This window comes from Cyprinus carpio, chromosome A7 (genome assembly GCF_018340385.1).
Source record: "Cyprinus carpio isolate SPL01 chromosome A7, ASM1834038v1, whole genome shotgun sequence".
Classification (NCBI taxonomy): Eukaryota; Metazoa; Chordata; class Actinopteri; order Cypriniformes; family Cyprinidae; genus Cyprinus; species Cyprinus carpio.
The window spans coordinates 39,441,523-39,468,197 of NC_056578.1; the positions used below are offsets into that span (position 1 = coordinate 39,441,523).

Consider the following 26,675-nt stretch of genomic DNA (forward strand, 5'->3'; position numbering starts at 1 on the left):
TATGTGAGCCTATATAACCATAAAAGAATTCCTATGGAATATAGAATAGAATATAGAAAGGCCACTTTACAGGGAAATTCCAGAATAGAATGTTTTGGTTTCATATTCCCAAGGCATCAGCGGTTTCCGAGAAAGGCATTGAAAAGTTTTTTGTCCAAGATGAACACCATGGTATCAAATTCAAAATTCACATCCTCGCATTCATATACTCAACTTTTATTTCTTGTTAATAATTACATAACTCAGTCATATCGTGTAGCTCCTGAAAATTTTCAACATACTGTAGATGAACATTGAAAGTAGCCTTGCTCTGTTATGACATCCTGTGGCCAAAAGTACAGTACATTTCATATCTACTGTAAATATATAAAGACATTTTAGCATGCTTTTAAGATCATCCTAAGAATATCGCTGAACTGAATGTTTTGTGAAGAGAAATGAATACCTCCTGATTTTTGCATTTACCTCTTTTTTTTACCTTTGATCTAGAAAATATATACAAATATAGGTCAACATCTGTCACAACTGCGTATTCAAAACTAAGACTCCCAATTATCATTCATAAGTATAAAAAGCTGTAATGAATACTGAATGTACCTTTGTAAAACATTTTCTCCGTGGTGTTTTTGATGTCTGTTGTTTTTTGTGTATTTGAACAGTTGAACATTAATGGGTTACTTTTTAAGAGGGGTAAATGTTATGTGAAGTAGTTAAACTATTGTCAAACCAATGACTTTAAACTTTCAACTGGTAAATTTATATTAAATACAATAAACACACCCTTACACTGAACAAACTGAATGGACAAAATAATAGGCCTAAAGGGACTTTAGATGAATCGTTTTTAAATGAACCGAGAGCATGACACATTAGAATGAATCAGACTTATTAAGTTAAGCCCCATTTATGAAGAACTGACTGGAAAGAATCGGAAATTTCAAGTCTACATTTGAGGACTGTTTAAATCATGTGATTCACCAGAAATAATTGGACTTCCCAGTCTATGAAGACCGTTTAGAATAATCTGATTCAGTAGAAAGAATCGGACTTTCCCACGGACTATTTAGGTGAGTGTATTCCCACAGCTACTTCTTTTAAGTTTTAAAGGGGTCATATGATGCTATTTAAATTTTCCTTTCTCTTTGGAGTGTTACAAGCTCTTTGTGCATAAAGAAGATCTGTAGAGTTGCAAAGACTAAAGTCTCAAATCCAAAGAGATATTCTTTATAAAAGTTAAGACTTGTCCACGCCCCCCAAAATGGCTCGTTTAAACACGCCCCCACATCTTTACGTCAGTATGTGGGAAGATTTGCATAACACCGCCCAGATGTTCACGCAAAAAAAGAAGGCGTTATTTTTATTCTCTCTGTTGCCGCAGCTGCCATGTTGTAGAGACACTGTGTGTTTCGTTGTAAAAGCGAAACTACTTTGTTTGGCCTTCCAAAAGAGGACGATATCCACTTCATCATGCCTAGAGCTGATCCGTGCTGGTTGCTGAGGAAACTTTGCGCTGTGGATCGCTGGATCGGCTTTCACCGTGGACGAAGCGGAGTCCAGCCCGGGGTCATCACATGTGGTTGCCGCAAGCCACTCCTTCATGGAATCCGCCGGCCACGCCGTTCTCTAACCCTCCGGCTGTTCCTCACTCAAGCCCGGAGTTGTGTGACACGGTGTGACACATTTTATGGAGGACTGTTTCCTGAACCTGAGTAGCCTACAATGAGTCTGTGCTCAAAGGCTGTTTCTATAAAGTGGGGCAGTACCAACTTTGCAAGGACAGTCTGGTGCTTCTGACTCACAGCCTGTAAGTTCATGTTTTATATTTAAAGAATCTGCCACTGATGATTCAAACTTGAGTTTTGAGCAGTGTAGAGTAGCGCTTGTTGTTTGTCGTTTCTCAGATCACAAATGCACATGGTTTGCATTTGTGATCTGGGTCTGGGTCTGTGTCTGTGCTCTGAGTCTGAACTCGCTCCTGATGCCCTCTGCTGGTGCTCCATCGATGTGCTCCTGTAGACCACTAAGAGCGGCTGGCTGAGAGAGCTGCCGTTCAAGCAGTAGAGGCTCTGCGTCAGGGCTTCATGGAGAACCAAGCTGCCACTCTCATCCCCAAAGCGCAGCTGGAAGCCCAAGACATCTGAGTGGTGCGGTGGCTGGGTTATTGCAGCTGTCACATCGAAGACATCATATCCTGATGGAGGCAGCTTGTCCAGACTCAATAAGTGCTCTGCAAGAGGGCAGCTGATGCTCAGGTTATCTGGTCCCGGTGAAAGACTGTGTACTGTGACCATCACACTTAGCGGCTTGTGATAAAGAGTCTTCCTCAGCAGGACCAGCTCTGCAACCCTCATGAAGGGACTCAGCTGGGACGTGTTGAACCAGATCCAACCCGGAGTGCCGTACTTTGAGTCGTATTTAAAAAAAAAAAACATATTTTAAGAGTCTTTGGGTTGGATATATATATATATATATATATATATATATATATATATATATATATATATATATATATATATATATATATATATATATATAGTATTTATTGGATTGTATATAACTTTGTAGGTTGTCAAACCTTTTTATGCATCCAGGTCTATTTAGAACATGCATTTCAATGAATGTACAGTGGGACCCAAAGCTACATTGAAAATCTGGAAATTAATTAATTTACTTTTATTTTATTTTTTGTTTATTTAAACTTGGATATACAATATATTATAAGTCTACTTATAAATGAATAGAATACAGATAATTTGAATACATACAGATAATTTAAATTTCAGTATAATGAAGTAATATTTTACTTTTTAACCAAATAATCAAATGTGTGCCATTGCACAGACTGTCAGATGTTTTTGCATCCATTGAAAAAAACCAAAATTAAAACTCGGAAAAAAATATACTTGAAATGAAATAAAAGTAAATATAAAAGAGAAAATTTTTATTTCAGCAACATTTTTTATTTTCATTTAGTTTAATTTGATACATTAACTTTTAACAAACTATTTCTAAATATTAATAAAAACAATAATATCTCAATAATACTAAAATAACACTGTCAGAAACTGAATAGTAAGACCTTTTAAAATTAAACTTTTCACTGAAATTATGACAATAACACAATTTAGAAGGAAAGTTTACTTTAAATTAAAAATAACCCAAATGCATTTTCAGTGGTGATGCTTTTTGACCCCAGTGTATAGTATAGCTACATTATTCTTTTTTTTTCTTTTTTAAGGCAAAAGTAATAATAAATAGTTTTTAGATGAGAACATATATAGATTTTAATATTTGATTCAGTTTATTCAGATTAAAATGTAAGTAACTTTACCTTCGATGCTCCGGAGTCCCATCAGCACCACGCAGATCTCTCGCCTGTGCGTACAGTGACTGGTAAGCGAGCTTCATGTAGGGCCGTGGCTTTGCCTGCTGAGGCGCTGACAGTTTATTTATCTGCAACATCTCCAAAATAGCTTTGCTCAGGTCTCTATCCTCCAGTTCCTCCCCGTGATCTTCCATTAACAGCAAACCATGAGTCCCTCCTAGTCCTAAAAGACCAATTAGGAAACATTAAAATGATGCTGAAAAATACACATTCTGCAAAAATGAAAGAACGGACAGACTCACTGAAGAAAGCCGAGCCCTGATTCTCCTGCACAGCTCGGTCAGGAAGCAGTGGGCACAGCAGCACCTCGTTCACTCATTAGCGGGTGGGCAGGATTCACAGCCCGTGCAACCAACGGCCAAACACTGAAAAAAGCAATTACCGCTCTCCCACAGAAAACCCTGGAATGTCACACTCCATTTGACAGGCATTGTGCTCTCAGTTTTCCTGCCACAAAGTGAACAGGTTTGTTTTGGTTTGAGGCTCGAGTACCTTTCACGAACTTGAATCAAGGGCCCTTTTCAACCTGTAGCTCTTTCTCAGTGTAAGCGGATATAGTGCACTCATTAACTGCACACATTCTTGACACAAACAAAGTATCAAATGCAAGCTCTTGGTTTTAACTTTGAGATTCATCTTGCAGCTTAGTTGGTGCATTTAAACAATAGATGTCACTATATTTCACAGTATTTTCAAAAACATATGAATGATAATCCATCTATCTATCTATCTATCTATCTATCTATCTATCTATCTATCTATCTATCTATCTATCTATCTATCTATCTATCTATCTATCTATCTATCTATCTATCTATCTATCTATCTATCTCTGTGTGTGTGTGTGTGTGTGTGTGTGTGTGTGTGATAAATTCTGTATGTGGTCTCATATATTGGTAAAACATGCTTTCTTGAATGTTCAGTGTTTTTTTTAAATGTTTGAAAACATGCAAATAAATCAAACAAATTAAAAATAAATTTAGAAAATATATAAAAAAGAATTATCCTGATTAGTTGTTAATAAGCTTCATAATAAGTTCTGAAGTGAAGATAAACCACTGAAGTAACTATCTTGAATGCTGCTCATTTATACGCTACTGTATGTTTACATGAATAGAATAAAAAAAAATCGACTTCGGAAACATGCTACTGAAGTCAACCACATGAAATGGTTGACTTTTCCCACAAACTTCAGTGAATGTGTTTTATGAGATGAGGTTTAGGAGGGATTAGTTTAGTTCTTATGTGTTCAAAACTGTGCAGTCATGGTAACTTGAGTGAATGGAAACTGAGAAAGAGCAGAAAAAGCGTTTGTTGACTTTTTCTTGTCATTTCACACTCACTATGGCAATAACCACAGATTTATGATGTTGGGAAACTTTGAAAACTTGAGAATTACTTTTAAATGATTACATTTAATTCTGACCCTTTGCCTCCATAATCCTCACAGACTGTAGTTGTTGACACAAAGCAGATTGTCTCCTACTTATCAGTATATAAGGGAACCTGAACCCTCTTAACTGTACTTCTTGAAACAATTTCCAAAGCCTCAGGATAAGAAAAGTGTAGATAATGGACTCTGTGTATGTTAAGTCTGTTAAGAGGTGCGGTTAAACAACTTATCGCTATTATGTCTATTTTGTCTTCAGAGCTATTATGCTATTGAGAGCTACAGTAACTGCTGCAAGCTACTCTGTTTACACAGGAGGGAGAATATTTCTCTCAGACTGCACTTTGATGAGAGATTAACGGTGATTGTAAGGTCAAAGGTTACAGGGCAGAAGCCACTGATGGTTATTGTGCATGTGACAGAATGAAATTTGGACATTGTTCTATTAGAATTAAAATTAATCTTGCTATACCTTGATGTTAATAATTAACTAAATGCAGTGTGGTCTAAAATTACCAGGATTTGTGAAACATAAAATCATATCTAAAAATGTATATGTGCATTTTAATAACTTCATGGAAGTTATGAAAGTTTTTGTATTTTGTTCAAATGCATTTTTCACGCTTCAGACTATGCAGTGCTTAAAAAGAATGAAATCGTTTTTTAATTTAATGCAGAATCATGTGGGTCAACAACATATTCAGTTAAGTATGCAAAAAAAAAAAAAAAAAAAAAAAAAAAATATATATATATATATAATATATATATATATATATATATATATTATATATAATATATATATATATATCTCTATATATTATATATATATATATATACATATACATATATATATATATATGTACACAGTACAGGTCAAAAGTTTGGAAACATTACTATTTTTAATGTTTTTGAAAGAAGCTTCTTCTGCTCATCAAGCCTGCATTTATTTGATCAAAAATACAGAAAAAACAGTAATATTGTGATATATTATTACAATTTAAAATAATTGTCTTTAAATTTATTATACTTTAAATTATCATTTATTTCTGTGATGCAAAGCTGAATTTTTAGGATCATTATCACATGATCCTTTAGAAATCATTCTAATATGATGATTCATTATCAAAGTTGGAAACAGTTCTGCTGCTTAATATTTTTTCAGAACGTGTGATACTTTTTTAGGATACTTTGATGAATAAAAAGGAAAAAAAAAGAAGCTATGTTTTTAAAATATAAATATTTTGTAATAACTATATACACTACTGGTCAGTAATTTTGGGGTCAGTAATTTTTGTTTTCTTTCTTTTTTTAAATAAAATTAATACTTCTATTCAGCAAGGATGTGTTAAATTGATAAAAAGTGATAGTAAAGAAAATATATTATTAGAATATATATTATTAGAATTTTTTTTAAATATTTTGAATAAATGCAGTTCTTTTTAACCTTTTATTCATCAAATATATTAGACAGCAGAACTGTTTCCAACACTCATAATAAATCAGAATATTAGAATGATTTCTAAATGATCATGTGATAGACTGGATGTTACATGTGACACTGAAGGCTGGAGTAATGATGCTGAAAATTCAGCTTTGCATCACAGGAATAAATTATTTTTTTAAAGTATATTCAAATAGAAAACTATTATTTTAAGTTATAATAATATTTCACAATATTACTGTTTTTCCTGTATTTTTGATCAAATAAATGCAGGCTTGATGAGCAGAAGAGACTTCTTTCAAAAACATTTAAAATAGTAATGTTTCCAAACTTTTGACCTGTACTGTATATATATATATATATATATATATATATATATATATATATATATATATTTATTTTTTTTTTTTTTTTTTTTTTTTTTTTTTTTTATATATATATTTATATATATATATATATATATACACATCAATCAATATTTGCCATCTACTACTATGAGGATTTGTGAGAAATAAATCTACATATAAAACTGCTTTAAACAACATTTTCTAATTATTACATACTTGATTTTTATGACTTAAGTTTGATAATTAATTTGTGTAATTATCTAACTTAAGTAATTTAAATGTATTTATCACCCTGCATGACTATGCAGTGAACAGCAAAAAGTTAAAAGATGCTTAAAACAGAAAATATTACATACAGAAAACAAATAGTTTGCACTTTATATTTTATTCTTTGTGCATTAATAATTTATATATATTTTTTCTTTCTTATATTATGTAAAATATGCTATTATTTTAAATATATAGTGTAGGTAGACACTTGAAAAATGGTGTCACAACACATAAAATATAGTTTTATTATTTTAGTATTTTTGAAGAAAAAAAGTTTAGCTCATTATTTCCAACTACTTTTTATCAGGATTGGAGACATAAACAGCATTTTCTAATTATTGCATACTTTTTATACATGCATTTGTATGAGTTTATATAAGTTTGATAATTAATTTGTATTTTTAAGTGCATTTATCCCACTACATGACTATTAAATGCACAACCATGTGGGTAGATAACATTTCACTACTTTTATGTACAGTATATGACAAATAAAAAATTTAAACGCTAGAAAAATGGTGTCACAGCACCTAATATATAGCTTTTCTTTGCCCTGTTGTGAAGAAAAAAAAAGTTTACCCCATATTATTTTCCAGCTACCCATTAAGAGACACTTAGAAAATGATTTGACAGATCTTTGAACAAACATGCTGTTTTTTACTCATCTAGACACCCTTTGATGGAAGATCTCAATCTGTCATTATCTAATGGTGTGGTGCTCTCTGTCTGAGCGTAGATTGCTTTTCTTTGATCTCTGTCTGTTTGTGTTTGCCTTTCTTTTCTGATTGCTCTCTCTGCACCCAGACTCACTCCTCCTCCGGAGCAGGACAATCCCACCTCCCTCCTCTGAGTTTCCACAGAACACCCTACACTTCTCCCATCTCTTCGCAGGGGTGTGGATTGCCATCGGGACTCTTGTCAATTAGACAGTTGCTGTGGAAAGCACTGGAGTGAAAAAGAGAAGACGAACAGTTGTGGAGAGACAAGTGCTGTGATTTCAGGTAAGAACTTGTCTGATTAACTCTATATGTGTATCCTGTGTGTTTGTTTTTGAGTGTGTAATGATGTCACGTGCCAGAGCTTTTGTTTTTATTAATTTAATTCATTTCAGAAGTTTAGCCAAGAACAACAGTATTATCGTTCAAATTAAATAACTGAAGATGACCAGTTAAATGTGTTTATTAGTCACAGCTATTTTGTATATGATACTTTATGAAAATCAAATTTACTTACACTTAAAAATAAAGGTGTCAAAGAGGGGTTTTCACAGTGATGTCATAGAAGAACCATTTTGGGTTCCACAAAAGGATCTTTCAGTCAACAGTTCTTAAAAGAACCATTTTGTTCTTTATTAGCATTGATGATTCCATGAAGAGCATTTAACATCCATAGATCCTTATTACAGATTAAGAAAAAGTTCTTTATAGTGGAAAGGGGTTCTTCAGATTATTAACATAGTCATCATGCTAAGAAAAAAACATTTTGGTTATTTGGGAACCAAAAATGGTTCTTCTATGGCATCACTGCAAAAACCATCCATTGGAATTTTAAGAGTGATTCTTAAAAGAACATTTTTTTTTCTTAGTGTGAATAATCTAAAGAAGTTTTTAGAACCTTTTATGGAATGAAAAAGTTCCATTGTTCTTCATGGAACCATAAAATGCCAATAACTTTGTTTTTAAGAGGGTAGATATTATTTTGAAACTTCTACCTCAACGAATGTTCTCTTTGTGAAATCTGTGAAACTATTTCTAAACTTTAGCTTTGCCAACTCATTTGTTCTCCAAATGAGGCCATTAGAAAGTTTTTTATAATTTTCTATTGATTTCCTATTCATGAATGAGACTCGCTTATACTGTATTGTCCAAAAATAGCATAGTTTGGCTAAGGATACAAATTTTGACTGAATGAATCTTCACTTGGTCATACTGTAAGAGGAATCGCTCTCAGAATAAAGTTATTGATGTATCCAGGTGAAAGTCAAGTGTAAAGCATTAAACAGATCTCTGTCCATGCACCATATGAATGAATCTAGAGCATTTTATAAGCTTAGAATAACAATCATCCTGACTGTTAACCATACTCGCTTTTTTTCATCTGGGAGGCTTCAGCACTTGCAAACACTGAGAACGGTTGGTATGCTGCCAAACAGGGGGCCAAAGCTGTTTAGAGAGCGAAGCCTCCCCCTTTGCCTCTGCTCATCTTTGCTTTGGAAATAGTTGTCTGCTCGTTACCCTGTCATTAGCGAGATGAGAAGCAGTGCACAGCGCTGTGAGGAAAGGCAGCCGATTTCTGCTGGCTCCAGTAAGTCCCAGATGTACAGAAAGGCCACTTCTTCAGAGAGGAACGCACAATTTTGCTCTAATAAGAGCAGTTGAAGAAAATGATAGTTTGCTTGGCCTCACCTTGTAAGAACAGTTACACACCGTGTACCCCCTCAGTTGAAATCGCGGTCTAGGGGCACCTAGATCTGACTGAAAGGGCACTTCATCGGGCATCAGCATCCGTGATTAAAGGGCCAGGAGCTCAAGTATATTTAGAATATATGTATTTTATTTATGGTTGGGTACAGTTTTGGTGCAGCAGGGGGAATATCATAAAAGTGCTTTTTTTTTTTTTTTTTTTTTTTTTTTTTATTAAACAGTGGTTTACTGAACAAATTGCTCTTTTTTAAATAAATTCAAATATAATTAAAATGTTCTTAGGGATAAAAATCTATCTCAACTTAAGCTCTAGTCTAAACTATAGGGAGCTCTTTTACATTACTATAAGGTTACAGATAACAGCAGAGCCCAAACTCAAATTTAATTAATATTTATTTTTAAATATAATAATCAACACTCTAGTTTAAAAAATGTATGCAAAAAATAAAAATAAATAAATAAATAAATAAATAAATAAATAAAAAGTTGCACATAATGCAGTTTTTAGTTTTAATTCTAAACGATAAAGTTTCAATTTGTTGTTAAAATTCATTTACACAGTGGCTGTCATAACTTGTTTCATAACAGATTTATTTAAACATACATTATATAATTAAGATATCACTAACAGGTAAAGTAAAATATAATAAGTATATATATGTATAATATATTCTGTTTATATATATAGTCTATTATATATATATATATATATATATATATATATATAATATATATATATATATATATATATATATATATGATACTAATATATATATTACATATATATATATTATAATATATATATATATATATATATATATATATATATATATATATATATATACTGTATATGTATCTAATTCAGTTCAAGATTTATTCTCTAAATTAATAATTCGTTCTTAATCGTTTATTTTGTTCTTACCCTATTTACACTTTTAGCATAAATAATAATGTTTAATATTGTGCCATATAAATGTTTATGCCATAATATAGCATAAATGTACAAATAGTTTAATAGTTTAATTATTAGTTAATAGTAGATATAATAGTTTAATTCATAGATACTAGTTAATAAATAATAGTTTATTTTTCTTACCCAATTTGCACTTTTTTTTAAAAAAAATAGCATAAGAAAATGTTCATGCCATAATATAGCACAAATGTCGCAAACATATATAATTTATGATTTAATTATATATTATAAATGATGTAACATTTATTTATATCTGCATCTACTTGAGTATATATATATATATATATATACATATTACAGTTTTTGGCTGCAGTGTTTCGGAAGTAATGCAATGTAGTCTTTATTTAACTGTATTTAATTAAATTGGTTAATAACTTTTTTTTTTTTTTTTGCAGTTAAAAGACAGACAGTTACCAATATATGGCTATTTAAATATAACACATTTTGAGTGGCACATTTTGAAATTACTCATATTTTTTCTCACACTTGGTCTTGGCTCGTTTTGATGACAGGAAAACTGCCCCCACATGTTTGAATGGAACCAGAGGGAAGCTTAGACATAGTGCAGAGGGGTCCGGGGCCACCCACCCGGCCTGCCTTGGGCTTTCCTGCCCGGAGCCTCTTAATCACCCCGATATCTACACCAAAACATCTAGACAAGAATCTCAGCTAAACTCATCTTCCCATCCCTCCAGCCCATAACCATAACGAACAAACAATGCTACTACAATAGTATCCAATTACTACAAATAAACCTGTGTGAAATGCTCTCAAAACATCCTCTTTCTTCAATCAAATGGCTTAAATTGAGTCTGATTGCTTGAGACTGGTAGGATTGTTGTGTTTAATGGCCTGTGACTTTTGTGGTTTTAAACGTCACTGTTTTTTTACCCCAGTTTTTTGCTAAATTACATAATAGACATGAAACATGAAAGAAGAATGGTCAATAATGGCTTTCTTTTTTTAAATGAAATATATGATTTTACGAGACTAAGAAATCTTAAATCATTGAAATCTCTCAAATTATTATTTAAAAAAATTCATAAGAAAGTTTTGTGCAACAACATTAAGTTTAAACATTAATAGCTATGATTTTTTTTTTAAAGGACATTTAATTTCAGAATGGCTGGTGTTCTGTTGTAGATTATCATGGAAATATATTATATATTATAATTACAATAAATTCAGTTTGTGGGCTGGTCAAACTGTGTTTGTGAGATGTTTACGTCTCATATTCCACATTTTAACCCAGCAGCTGTTCTGGTGTGATTGTTCACGTGCTTACCTACATGAGAGCAAGATATGAGTTCAAAACATATATTTTTCATTCAACTTCCTGTTCATTTGTTCTCACATCTGTCTTCGTCTCTTCAGTGCATTTTTGCTGTAACCTTTCCTAGTCAAGCTTCATTACGATTTTGTGTTTACCTGAACCCTTGAAGGATCCCTTCAACACTTGTCTGTTGAACTTGCTGCAAACCTACAGAGAACATCCCAAACAGGGGTGAAGTGTATAATCACAGACTGTACAGCATGTGGAATCATGCCCCGAGAACAATGTTGACAGTTTCTAAACTGTGAGATCACACAAGCAGAGTTGGGAATGCACTGGAAGTCTGATGTGGTTTGCTAAAAAAAACAAACAAAAAAAAAACCAAAAGAAAAAGTCTGAAATGCCTTAAAGGCACTCCGGGGATTTTAAGCCATTAATCAGAGAGGAAAAAACTTTTTGTTGTTGTTGGAAAAGTAGGTAGTATGTTTTACAACCCATTGCACTGGATGTGTAGCCTACTTTTAGTTTACTTCAAGTCTAAAAAGTATATTTTTAAACAACTGTACTTGCTGATAATATAATGAAATGAAATCAGAGGAGTACTTAAAGTTTCTTAACACGCTTAAGTACAATTTTAAAAAGCACACTTTTTTTTTTTTTTTTTTTTTACTTTAAAGTACATTTTGAATCATTGTTTTAATAATCTTTGGTTGTGTTTTAGATGTGTTGACTAACATACTACAGCTCATGTGAAGTACTACATTATAATTTTAATTGTATTATACTGATATTGCATTTAATGTTAATATATTTTAAATACACTAAATTGCAAATTCATCATTACAAATGTGTAATTACAAATATATTTAAATACATACCAAGCAAGCTTCAGTAGTAATGACAATAAAGTATAATTTAGTTTACCATAATTCTTGTCAGTAGATTCAGCAGTACTTTAATCATATTTCAAAGACTATAGAAGCAATTATGAAATGACATTAAAAGATGTAAAGTCCTACTTAAGTGGGTCTATAAAGCACTATAAAGTTTAGCTAGATGCATTTAACATACATTTAAACTCTAATACTCTAATTTCATATAGTTGTAAAGGATATACAAATAAGTGTTAGAAAACATTACATTCAGTTCACACTTAAGTCTAATTTTATTAAAAGTATGGTAAAGTGTATTTCTTTTTCTCAAGGGACCGTTTGAACAGTATCGAACAGTATTTGTGAAGACATGATGGTAGTTTTTAAATGTTGGTTGTTCTTATTAGTTTCGTTTAACTGTTAAATGATATTAGAATTGTACTGTTTGTAATGTAAGAAGATGCTTAACACATTGGCTTTTACTCACTGGATTTGGGAGGCATGTGGTTGAGGTGGGCTGCAGTGATGTGAAATATCCCAGTGCTAAAATTACTACAAAGTGCAACAAGGAATTTATGCCTTTTTTGGAGAATAACCTGTGAAGAAAACCCATAATCCTCCCTCTTATAGACTTCCTGGGCCTGCAGTGTGAAAGCTTAGCTTACAAACACAATCCTCTTTCCTTGACATCACGGGTTTATGAACATCCTTATGACAGGGAAGTAGCTAAAGTAAATGTACAAATGTGCTTTTCTAAGAGCACTGATAACAGTCCAACAGAACTAGGACTGTCAAGTGACTGTCTTTACGAGCGACTCATTGAATCATTCGTTCAAATGATTAGTTCAAAATGCCGATTCATTCAGGAATTAAATGTATAAGTCATTGAATCATTCACTCAACCGGTTCATTTAAAATACTGTAACGATCCGCACTACTGTGTGTCATTCAGAGATGCAACAGTTGATTCTACTTTGACTTTGTTTACGATTGTTTTCATTAGCGAAGCAAAAATGCACAGATATTGCATTTAAAGAGAGATTGTGTACTATCCACCTTATATTATTCAGTGTCTAAGAAAGCTATTTTCTGTGAATGTGTGAGACTTTATTAGTCGCTATGGGTAAATAACGAAGAATAACAGTAAAAAAGTGCAGTATATGTTGCGCTATGAACCTGTGTGTATATGATTATGATTATAGATTAAATAGCAGTTTGCAATATCAAGCAGCATAATGAACCGCTAAAATAACTGGAAGCGTCTGACACCAGAAGGGTCACACAGTCTGCTCTTATGTTAAAAGTAAGGTGGTTAAGTCTATTGGTTAAATATTTATTGCACAAATTCAAAACTATTAATGTTCCAGTGTACAAATAAAGTCATTTTCTTACTCAGTATTTTTTTTCCACTACAAATGTCTAAACATTCTTGAATCAAGATTTACTTAACAGTTAACTTAAGAAGCGAATAAATTGTACATATGCTTAAGAAGCAAAATGACACAAGCTATCAAGTCTATTATGTTTTATGCTTAAAACATATTCAAATGGAAAATGGATTTTATTTTTTCAAACCCATTGGCGGATATTTGTTCTTGTTTTAGCCATTTTGTTTTAAACTCATTTCATTTTAATAATTTTGTCAGAAAAACAAAACAAAAACAAGACTTAATATCTAACATCATTTTGCTTCTCAAATAGATGTATTCAACAATGTTTAGGTATTTGTACTGGAAAACCAGATAAAAATACTGAGTAATCACTTTTTGCAGTGTGGGGGTTTGAAAAGGTACTACATTAAGATCTTTTTTTTTTGATACGTAAGAAGATTGAGATTTGAGATTTGTGGTAATAAAGATTCTTAGCTTAGACCGATATCCTTTAGCCACTTTCAGCCGAAGTCATTATTAGACTGCTGTGTTTTAGGCCTGTTCTGATCGACCTGATTGTGAGGTACTGAATACATGTGTCATGCTTGAGGACAGTAAAACCATGTGTCCTCAATGAAAAGCATGATGTAACGCCAAACTAAAGGTGTCTGGACTGGAAGAGAGTTAAACAAGGGTTTGGGAACTGGATAGGGAGTTATTTTACCACATCTGTTTCCAGGTATCAGTGTTTCAGAGTGCCACACATGGACAAGATGAAAAGATGTTTTACATCACCTGACATCACATGATGGAAAGGCGATTAGTAATCAAGTTAACCCCTTTATTTTCACATTTAATAATGCAATTTGAAAACATTTTGATACATGACATTGTATTCTGGAAGATTTCTGGAGCGCTGGAATAGTGTTAATCTAAATATGAAGGGCCTAATCCTGTTATTCTTTTTCTCTTTCTAAACTACAACAAGTGCTAGCTTATTAAAAGTAATGAACACATTGTAAATTAAATGAAAATTAGCTGAACTTTAAAGTGATTTTTTGTCCCACTTAAGTAGGACTCACATCTTTATATTTAATGTCATGATTTTATTGTCTTTGAAATATGGTTAAAGTGTACTGATGACTGCACTGCCATTAATTTATGGTAAACTAAAATATACTTTTAATATAATTTCTATTTCAACTTGTAGGTCATAAATATATTCGACCGCTGAAAAAGTGCTAACCTGAAAACGGTAACATCTACTGTAATTGAACTGGTTTTATTCAAGTGAAAAATATTAAGCATATAATAAAATTAAATACAGTAATTTATACCTATTTTATTTTGATATGTATGGGTTAATCAGGTTATGGGTTAATCAGGAAATAAGCTGTTTAAGGGAACAATTGCAGGTTATCACTCTTTACAGTGTAATTACACATTCATAATGATGAAGTTGCAATTTAGTTCATTTAAAATATATTAACTTTAAATGTAATAATTTTAAACACTACAGGTAATGTTATAATCAAGTACTTTACATGTGCTTTACATTTTTTTACATGTTTTTTTAAAACAATGATTCTAAATGTACTTTAAAGTAAAACTTTTAATTTGACATTATTGCAAAGTGCACTTTAAGTGTTAAGAAATATGTAAGTCATGAAAGTGTGTCTCTCTTTTATTTCAAACATCAAACATCTTTTAACATTTGAAGTACATTCAAAACAATTACATGCACCTCTTTCTCACGAGGAGGGCGATCAGGCGTCATTGTGCTCATGGTTGTCCTGAACTTTATGCTTCTCTACAGAGGTGGAAAAAATCTTCTGTGGGTTTATGGTTTGCTAAATGCTCTAAGAAAGGTTTTGTAACCCTTTGCAGCATCATTTGTTGAACAAGAACACATATTTTAATGAGTCATTTTTAAGAGCTGCCTGTGTTTTTTCTTTTTCTCTGACTCTTTATATTGAGTCGTCCCTGTTTGTACCTCTATGAAATTTTTCGCCATTCCAAAAAAAAAAAACAACCAGCCAAAAAACAAAAACAAAAAAAAACAGACTGATTACATCTAGCTTTTTAAGCTATGAAAGACTGTGGCCTGGCTTTGACTTTGTTTAGCCCGAGGCTGTGGAACAATCTTAGAAAATTGGGGTTTCCAATAGAGAAATACAGCAGGAAGAAAAGAGGAGAGGCCTTTAGAAGAAAACATGTTAGTGAGTAAACAAAGACAGACGAATTCCAGATGTTTGGATGCTAGAAAAATGTGACACAGTAAGCTCAGATTCACAGAAATGTACTGCACAAGTCTGCTGGATATTTCATTGTTTTGCTTCGAGGTGATTTGTGGAATTAGAGTGACAAATATAAGACATAAGTTAATTTTGTTTATTAAAACAAATTTGATTAATAAAATAAAGTAAGTTTGTAGTCTGGAAGAATGTTTTTAGGATTTGAGTTGATCATTTTTAGTAATATTACTGCATGAAGCTGTAAGGTTTCTGTGTTTTAATGGCTCATTAAACTGCAGGAGGAAGAGTTCAGTGCTGACTGATCTCCAAACTGATCATTCCAGGTCCTAGAGACTGTTTAGGGTCAAAGGTCATCTTTTAAGTTAACGTCTCACCTCAGTGGAACTGGGCTTGGAAGGAGTTTTTTCCCCCATCACTCAACAAACATGTCATACAGAGATGATAGAGATGTTTTAGCCTCAAACTGAGGACAATTTGATTTTCAAATTCCTTCTTTTGAAAGTTATTTATTATGAATTAATGGGAAAGCTGCATATCATTTCTTCATATATATGTATATATATATATATGTATTATATATACACACACACACACATACACACTTTTACGTGCAATTTAAATATCAGTATATAACAGTATATTTTACATTGCATTAATGAGTAAATTAATGGGTTCTCATTAATGGTTTTGGACCAGTGCCCCCTATTATTATTATTATTATTATTATTATTATTATTATTACAATGTTTTTTTTTCATATTAACATTTTTTAATATTTAATATTCTTAATTCGTATTTTTTTGTATATTTTAACTTTCTATTTTTTATATTAAGATTTGGAATTTAATAAATTGAATTAATTGGTATTTAATATTAACTTTAGTAATAATATTAATATATTAAATTATATATATATATATAATATTTTAAAATATAATATTACACTAATTTAAAAGTTTATTTAAAATATTAATTATTATTCTAAGTTAACAAAAATAATATACAGTATATATCTTATTAATATTAATAACTATTAATATCACTAGCCTCATTATATCAATAGGCTTGATATATGCCTATTGGCTTAATTTCCTTAATGCAGTGACATATAGGACCTTTGTGTTTAGGCAATGACATTTTGTTTTCTTTTCAGATATCATATCTTATATGTGAATGGAGAAAGAACAAGATCCTGACCCCTGACCTGATACTCACGAGCAATGCTTCTGATCGTCTCACATTAGGATCAAGAAGAAGTGGAGATGACTTTGTATGAAAACATTCACTGGACAGAGCGAGACCAAACAACAGAGATTCCTCCAGCAGATTCGTTCATTCCCTCACTGCAGAGGTCCTGATCCACTCAAACTCAACACAATGACTGCTAAAGACAGGACATATTTGTCTTTCCTATTGCTGGGTCTTTTCCAGCAGATTCAGGGCTCTCTGGTAAAAACCAATCTTGGTCTAAAGGTGAAGCGAGGCCAGTCGGTCTTCCTGCAGGAGGAGGATCTGCAGTTTCACATACCCAGAGCCAAGGACGCCTGCAAGCTGGAAGTTGTGCTGAATGAGCCCATTACACAGCGGGTCGGCACACTGGCCCCTCAGGTAACGCCTCTGACATCTTCAGGATCTCTCTTTGTGTTATCCACCAGTCATTCACTGATGAACATGCCAGTAGAGTTTTCAAATTTGACATTTGAAGAACTAGAATGCTTCATTGTATTTTTTTACAGTAAATTTTTTACAGTGTATTGAAAAAGTATATTTAAAAAAAATTACTTGCAGATAATATAATATTAACAAAATAAAAGGCCACTTAAAACTTCAAAAAAGTGCGCTTTTTAATAATGTCAAATTAAGAATTTTACTTGAAAGTACATTTTAGATCACTGTGTTTTGATCATCTTTTGTTGTGCTTTTTAGAAGACTTACTGTATGTCGATGTGTTGACTAACATACTAAAGCACAATTAAAATACTTAAATTATAATTTTAACTGTAGTGTGTCATTCAGTATTACATGTGAAGTTAATATATTTGAAATGTACTAAATTGCAACTTCGTCATTACAAATATATTTAAAAACAAGACATACAAGTTTCAATAGAAACATAAATGCTTGTCAGTTCATTCGACGGTACACTTTAACCAAGGCAAGAGAAGTATTTATGAAATTACATATAAAGATGTACTTAAGTACTTAAGCAGATCAACATAGCACTTAATATAATTAATTGCATTTAATTTAAATTTGCAATAATTGCAATTGACATGCACTTACAGTAAGTGTCTAAAAACATTACATTCAATTCACAGTTAAGTATATTCTTTTAAAGTTTTCTATTTCTGTAATCAGTAATCTTTTTACAGAAGTGTGCTTCATTTTCACAAGGGTAGATTTGACTTTTTCTGAAGAATAGCTTTGTGACAAGAATTTTTGTTCACAAAGGGTAATAATATGTTTTGATATCATCATAGTTTGACCCCCGTGTAATTAAAGTGCTGTGTAAATGACCACCTCTGACGGATCTGGCTCATGTCTTCTGGTGTGATGAGACTGAGGTCATTGGATGCATAACTGGTAACACAGCTGTTTCCAGGGGTGCTAATTGTGACCTTCTTTAGACGGCAGTGGAAACTGAGAGCTGCTAAAGCTTTACATTTTGACACTGGTTTTCCAGGGACACTACTACATAGCTGTACTGCTTCATTTGTTATCATAAAATAATAAGAGAATAAGAGAGACAGCATCTACAGTACAAGCCTTGACTCTCATCGTCTCAGTACAACCCACCTTACGGCTGAGAAATCCTTTAATAAAAACAATTGCTAACAATGTAGCATAAGAATGAAAATGCATAGATTTCAAAATTGACGACATGATTTTCACTTTTTTGAAACTCTGATATCAATGTTGAGATTGAGAACTGAAAAGAACGGCCATCATATTAAGACCTATCATCTGACAAAGATAGGGTTCTCATAAGTGAAAGAAGTATGTCACGCAGTTTAGTTTTCGCAACATAATATGTTGCATGAGGCACATTAGGCAGAAATAGCTATGATATTAAGCTATGATAAATACTCTAGTATATATTATATATCTGTGTTATTTAAGGCAAATTCAATTATTTAAATGATTTTTATTAAATATCAATGCTGTTCATTTTCAGTAAAACCTTGGTGCCTAAGTTATATAACTTATATATTAAATAAAATAGTGTGTGTGTGTGTATATACACACACACACACACACACACACACACACAACACACACACACACACACATACACACACACACACACACACACACACACACACACACACACACAGTATATATATAATAATTTCATTTCATTTAGAATATTTTCAAATCCAAAAAAAAAAATATATAAAAGAGAGAGTGTATCTGTTATATTTTTAGTTTTTGTCATTTGCATTATATCCTTAATATTTCTATTTAGCTTTAATTATTTTTTTATTTCAGTTGTAGTAATTTTAGTACTTTTATTTAATTTTATTTACGTTTTTATTTCAATTAATGAAAACATTTTTTATAGTTTTAGTTAGCAACGACAACACTGATTTTATATGTATGAATGTATATATATATATATGTGTGTGTGTGTGTGTGTGTGTGTGTGTGTGTGTGTGTGTAATTCAGGTTTGTTAATGCAAGTTGTCAGAATTTCACATTTGACATTTGTGACTATTTCACATTTGTCAGGTTTTTGACTGTCACTTTTTGGCTGATGAAGTGAAATACACTCATAATGGATGTCCGATTTTAAAAGAAGATACTGTTAAACTTCGTCTGTACAGGTATGTTTTGCATGTTGTTGTAAAACTTTGAAATGATTACAGAACAGGAAGTCAAATAGAATAGAAATATTATAGTTTGGTTTGACTTTATTTGTTTTTGTTTTGCTGTCTTTATGAATATGTACATTTCATGTCGATTTTGTCGTTTAGATTTACAGAGACAGAGACGTACAGTGAGCTGTTCTCTCTCCGTGTTGAAATCATGGAGCCGGACTGTAATGTGATTAAGTTCGGGTCACAGAATCTCGAGGTGCCAGAGTTTTATGGCCTCTCTAATGTTCTGGACGGCAACGTTGTGTCCTTCCACTATGAACACAGACACAATATTGAGTGCACAGTTCAGGTGACCACTCTGGAGACGCATCTACCTGTTCACGGTCAGCTAGTCACCGGAGAGCCGGAGAAACCAGAAGGGCCGAGAGGAGATGAACCAGAGAGCTTTGCTGCTCTTCGAAGACAGCTGGGTAAAATCATTACAAACAATTAACCTAATTTACCAGTTTCTCTACTTCACAAAAACATCCAGGTTATCGACATATAAACAAAGGTACTCTAGAAGTTATTCCATCAGGTCAAATATAGTGAAATGAAAGCTAAAGGCTGATCAAATATTCCAATGGGTTCAATTTTAATGTTATTTTAGTGTTATTTCTATACTTTTATAGAATTTATTAATATTTTGAACTAGCCTTTATTTTTTATTTTAGTTTAAGTAATTGGATTATATGAGTTTGTCATTTTTATTCTTTTTAAAACATTTTTATTTAATTTTAATTTTGTTTTTATTTCAGTTTTAGTTTTTAGAATTTTTAGTACTTAACCTACATTTATTTTATTTCAATTATTTACCAAGGCAGCATTTCTTATTTTTGTTTCAATTTTATTTATTTTAAAATGTATTTTAAATTATACATTTATTTTATTTATTTTAAAATGTATAAATTTATTTTATTTTAAAGTTGTTAGGGTTTTCATCTAATATTTTATTTTTACATTTTATTTTATTTTTTTTTTTTTTTTTTTATTTTTTATTTTTATTTGAAAAGTTTTACATTTCTATTTTATATTTCTATTTTATTAACTTTATTTCAGTAAACAAAAACAGTTGTAATAGTTCAGTTGTTTTAGCCAACAATAACAACACTGGTTTTATATAATTTCCAACTTTTTTAAATAAAATTATGTATAGGCTAAATGAAAACTGAGATTTATGCTGCAATAAAGTGTATTTTTTGAATTGGAGGGAAAATAATAGAATTTTGCTTGTTACAATTTTGCAACAGCTGATAGTAGTATCACATTTTTTTTAACTAATTCATTCATTCATTGCATTTTATGTTTCTGAATATATGAAAATACTTCAAAATATACTTTGTTTTAATTTGAGCATTATAATATCTGGAGAAAAATTTCATTTACTGTATTTCACAACCTACTTTGTAATTTAATATCAAGGCATCATTTTCTCTGTCCCCCTGCAGATAATAAAGCCAGAGCACATTGTAAGAGTGATGACTGTCTAAAGGGTCTTAAACTGCTGAAGATCACCAAAGTATCATGCAATGATTTCCTCATGATGGGCATCCGTTACCAGCACACTGACCCTCCATCTCCAGACATAGACTACATCGCCATTAGACTGGACCTCACAGACACCCGCAGCAGGAGCATCATCCAGGTGCTCATTATCAAATTAAGGCATGTTCTTATTACTGAGTTTTCACACCTATGATTTTGAGTTTTGTCCGTCTCCCATTCAGTCGGAGCAGGCCTGGATCCCGGTAACCATTAGGGACGCAATGCCCAATCAGCCGCCCAAGCCTGCTTTTATGTCCATGTTCATCTTAGAGGTGGATCAGTTCATCCTGACTCCTCTCTCCACGGCAACGCTGGACGCAGAGGATGATGAGACGCCCAAACAGCGGCTGGTGTTCAACATCACTAAAGCCCCTAGTGAGGGCTTCATCACTCACCTGTCTGACCACACCAAACCCATCACCTCCTTCACCTGGACGGATCTCAACGACATGCTGATCAGCTACCAGCCTCCAAACTCCAGCCACACACAGCGCAGGAACTACGAGGTACTGAAGCACACTTTAGCATTTTTTTTTAATTTTTTTTTATTATTTTAGTAATATTATTTATTTTAGAATTATTATGTGTGAACTGAATGTAATGTTTTCAGATGCTTAACTGCATGTTGTTTACAATTAAATTAAAATTTATTATATTTTAAATGTATATTAAATATAGTTAGAAGGTGCTTTTTTGACCCACTTAAGCAGGACTTTATAGAATCTTCATATGTATTTTCATAATTATTTCTATTGTCTTTGAAATATGGTTAAAATGTACTGCCGAATATACGGTAAACTAAAATATACTTTCATGTCATTTCTTTTGAAACGTGTATGTCATGTATTTAAGTATATTTATAATTATACACTTGTAATGATTCAGTTTTAATTTAGTACATATATGTACATATATATATATATATATATATATATATATATATATATATATATATATATATATACACACATGCATACACATGCAAACTTTTAATTGTGCATTATTATTAAGTGCACTTTTTAAAGGTCTAAACATAGTCATGAAAGTGTTCTCATCTGAAGTACACTTAAATGGCCTTTTATTTCATTATTATATTATAAGTACAGATTTCCAAAAATATACTTATAGATTTGAAGTGCATAAGTATATATTCAATACAGTTTATCATACTTCTTTTCACAAGGGAGCTGTACTAGCAAACATTAAACAGATGTTATTTATTTGTTTAAACTCCATAATGCAGTAGTCATGTATTGTTCATTTCTGCTAGGTGGAGTTTGAGGTGCATGATTTCTACTTTGAGAAAAGCCAGCCTGTGATTGTACACGTGTCAATCAGGACGGCTGATACCAATGCGCCACGAGTATCATGGAACATGGGTCTGTATTGTGCATCCTTTTCATACACAATATACTTGTTATTGTTATTATTCAATAAAGTTTCCAACAAAAAATGGCTCTGGTCTCCCTACCTCGCCCAAATATTATGTACAATTATTTACAATTATCAGAGCTAACAGGTCCAGACAGAGGCAATCCAGAATCAGTCAATGAACGTGCAGTAGTGTTATTAATTGTATGTGTTGACTAACAAACTGTACGTTTAGCAGTACACTTTAACCATATTTCAGTTACAACAGAATTCTGAAAGTGCATATAAAGATGCACTCCAGTAGGTTGGAAAATACTCTAAAGTTCAGCTAATTGCATTTAATATGAAACTATATTTCATTCATATAAATGGCAGACAATTTTCTCCTTAATTAAATTAAATTAAATTAAATTAAATTAAATTAAATTAAATTAAATTAAATTAAATTAAATTAAATTAAATATTTATTTAATTTATTTAATTTATTTATTATTTCTGTGATATTAATAGGTCTCAGTTTGTTGGAAGGTCAGTCTCGTCCAATCACATGGGATCAGTTTCAGATTGTTGACAATGACAACCTGAAGGCTGTGAAGATCATCACTGTGGACGGCCTGCAGCACGGGAGACTAACGGTTAGAGGTACACATGCAGATGATTTTTCTTGAGTTATTAATGTTACATCAGATTCAGTCATATCTTTGAATTTTGAACTAAACATTCTCACTAGCACTGTATGTTTATCTGTATGTTAGGTGGAAAAGGTTTCATGTTCACTGTGAAAGATATTAAGGACGGCGTGATACGCTACCACCACGATGACAGCGACACTACTAAAGATTATATAGTCTTTCGCATTACTGATGGCTTACATCAAACCAGACACAAGTTTCCCATTAACATCCTGCCCAAAGATGACAGTCCGCCCTTCCTCATTACCAATATGGTGCTGGAGCTGTCTGAAGGTCAGACGGCTCTTTTGAGAGGATCTATCTTGCAAGCCTGTGATATGGACTCCAGTGATGACTACATCATGTTCAACATCACCAGACCTCCACAGGCAGGAGAGATCATGAAGATGCCTGGTCCTGGAATCACAGGTGAGGAAAAAGGTTGAAGGGAAAGCTGTAACACACTTAAGATGCACTTTCCCAAATAAACAGTATTAGATTTAAATGTGAGAATATATTTGATTATTTTTTTTTATATATATGTTTATTAATTAGGTAGATCTCTCTAGCAACTCCCTAGAAACCACCCAGAACTTCCTAGCAACCACCTAATAACACCTTAGTTACCACTCAAAACAGTAAAGCAGGTACTTTAGAAGCCACTCAGAACTCCCTTTCAACCCACTAGTAGCTCACTAGTAACCACCCAAACACCCTACTGCGAAGTAACACCCTATTATCCACTCAAACACCCTAGTAACTGCCAAGTAACACCCTAGTAACCACTCAAACACCCTAGTAACTGCCAAGTAACACCCTAGTTACCACTCATAACACCCTAGTAACCACTCATAACACCCTAGTAACCACTCAAACACCCTAGTAACTGCCAAGTAACACCCTAGTTACCACTCATAACACCCTAGTAACCACCCAAACACCCTACTGCGAAGTAACACCCTATTAACCACTCAAACACCCTAGTAACTGCCAAGTAACACCCTAGTAACCACTCATAACACCCTAGTAACCACCCAAACACCCTAGTAACTGCCAAGTAACACCCTAGTTACCACTCATAACACCCTAGTAACCACTCAAACACCCTAGTAACTGCCAAGTAACACCCTAGTAACCACTCATAACACCCTAGTAACCGCCCAAAATTGCAGCATCCTAGAAACCTCCCGGAACATCCTAGCAACTAGCTAGCAATGCCTTAGAAGCCACTTGTAACATCCTAGCAACCGCCTATTGTAGCAACACCCTAGTAACCACTCAGAACTCATTAGCAACCGCCTAGTGACCCCTTAGTAACCACTCATAACACACTAGCAACCACCTATTAAAACCATAGTAATAACCCATAACACCCACAAATCACCAAACACCTGGCAGTCCCTTAGAAACCGCTCAGAACACCCTAGATACCAACTAGTAACTCCCTAGTAATCACCCAGAACACACTATCAACTGCCTAGTAATGTCCTACCATTCATAGCACCCTAGAAACCACCTACTGTTTCAACATCCTAAAAACCACCCAGAAATCCCTAATAACCAACTAGCAACTCCCCAGTAAACACCTATAACACCCTAGCAACCACCCACTGTTGCATCTTTCTAGAAACCACCCAGAACTCACTAACAATCACCTAATAATGCCCTTGTAGCCACTCATAACATCCTAGCATATTGTAGCAACACCCTAGAAACTCCCCAGAACTCCCCAGCAACCACCTAATAACACCTTAGTTACCACTCAAAACAGTAAAGCAGCTGCTTTAGAAGCCACTCAGAACTCCCTTTCAACCAACTAGTAGCTCACTATTAACCACCCTAACACCCTAGTAACTGCCAAGTAACCACCCTAGTAACCACTCATAACACCCTAGTAACCGCCCATAATTGCAGCATCCTGGAAACCTCCCAGAACATCCTAGCAACCAGTTAGCAGTGCCTTAGAAGCCACTCATAACATCCTAACCTATTGTAGCAACACCCTAGAACCTACCCAGAACTCCCACACAACTACCTAGCAACACCCTAGCGACCAACTAGCAGCTCTGTAGGAACCACCTAGAACACCTCAACAAATGCATTGCAACACCCTAAAAAGTAACCTGACTTTTGCACAGCAAACAGCTTTTACATTTTCTTTACAATATATAAAAATCATAATTCCTAATTAATTCTTGAGGAACTGAGTTTCCTTAGGTGTCCTTTAAATACTGTTTTTTTATTTGTTCAGGATACCCCGTGACCCGTTTTCTTCAGAAGGACCTCTTCCACTCCATCATCTACTATCGGCACTCAGGCAGTGAGGTGTTTGATGACTCTTTTGAGGTGGTGCTCTCTGACTTTCATGACCCCCCTAATCTATCAGAGCCTCAGGTAATTTCTGGATATTCATTGATCAATGCAATATCTCTATCATCCTTCCCAGCTAACAGGAAACGTTCTTACAACTTTCACCTTTTTTAAAAAAAAAAGTTATATAAATGTTAGGACAAAATGTTCTTAAAGTAATGTTTAAGGAGTGTTTTTATAACCTTAATAATATTTGATATACATTGTCATAATGTTGAGAGAAACAATGTTAGAACAAGATTCTTGGAACCCTTATGATGTTATTTGTACTTGATGAACGTTCTAAGAAGTGTTTTTGTAAACTTTAAATAACATTATGATCACAACATTTTAACTCTCTTAGAATATTAAAAATAAATGTACAATTTAAATTTAAGGTGAAAATAAAGTTGGTAGAACATTGTCAGAAACATTTTTTGTAATATTTAAACAACGTTATAATCACGACAAAAAGCTGACATTTTAACATTCTTAGAATATTAAAAAAAAGTCAAATAACGTTATGTTTTAGGTGAAAATAATGTTAGAAGAACATTGTAAAAAACATTTTTGTAACATTTAAATAACATTTTAATCATGTCAAGAAAACTAGACATGTTAATGTTCTTAGAATATTAAAACATAAACGGTCAAATAATGAAAATAAGTTAGTAAACCGTTGTAAGTAACATTTGTGTAACTTTTAAATAATGTTATGATCTCCTGATATTTTAACATTCTTAAAATATTAAAAATAAATATAATGAAAATAAAGTTAAAAGAACGTTGTAAGAAACATTTTTGTAACATTTAAATAATGTTATAATCTCAACAAGAAAACTGGACATTTTAACGTTCAGAATAATCAAATAAGCATAAAAAT

General features: G+C 32.6%; 1 protein-coding gene and 1 pseudogene across 1 annotated transcript in view; one reads left to right on the plus strand and one right to left on the minus strand.

Annotated features, from left to right (window-relative positions):
- Window positions 1–893: 893 nt before the first annotated feature.
- Window positions 894–7,740, minus strand: LOC109101983 (annotated as a pseudogene).
- LOC109064837 (FRAS1-related extracellular matrix protein 1-like) overlaps window positions 7,620–26,675 on the plus strand; it is a 37,342-nt gene continuing 18,286 nt past the window's right edge. The window contains exons 1-10 of the mRNA XM_042761129.1: window positions 7,620–7,834; window positions 17,153–17,607; window positions 19,729–19,823; window positions 19,974–20,287; window positions 21,305–21,501; window positions 21,584–21,907; window positions 22,672–22,780; window positions 23,283–23,414; window positions 23,528–23,872; window positions 25,695–25,837. Of these exons, the coding sequence (XP_042617063.1) occupies window positions 17,272–17,607; window positions 19,729–19,823; window positions 19,974–20,287; window positions 21,305–21,501; window positions 21,584–21,907; window positions 22,672–22,780; window positions 23,283–23,414; window positions 23,528–23,872; window positions 25,695–25,837 (1,995 nt within the window). The 5' untranslated portion in view covers window positions 7,620–7,834; window positions 17,153–17,271. The remainder of the gene's footprint in view (window positions 7,835–17,152; window positions 17,608–19,728; window positions 19,824–19,973; window positions 20,288–21,304; window positions 21,502–21,583; window positions 21,908–22,671; window positions 22,781–23,282; window positions 23,415–23,527; window positions 23,873–25,694; window positions 25,838–26,675) is intronic.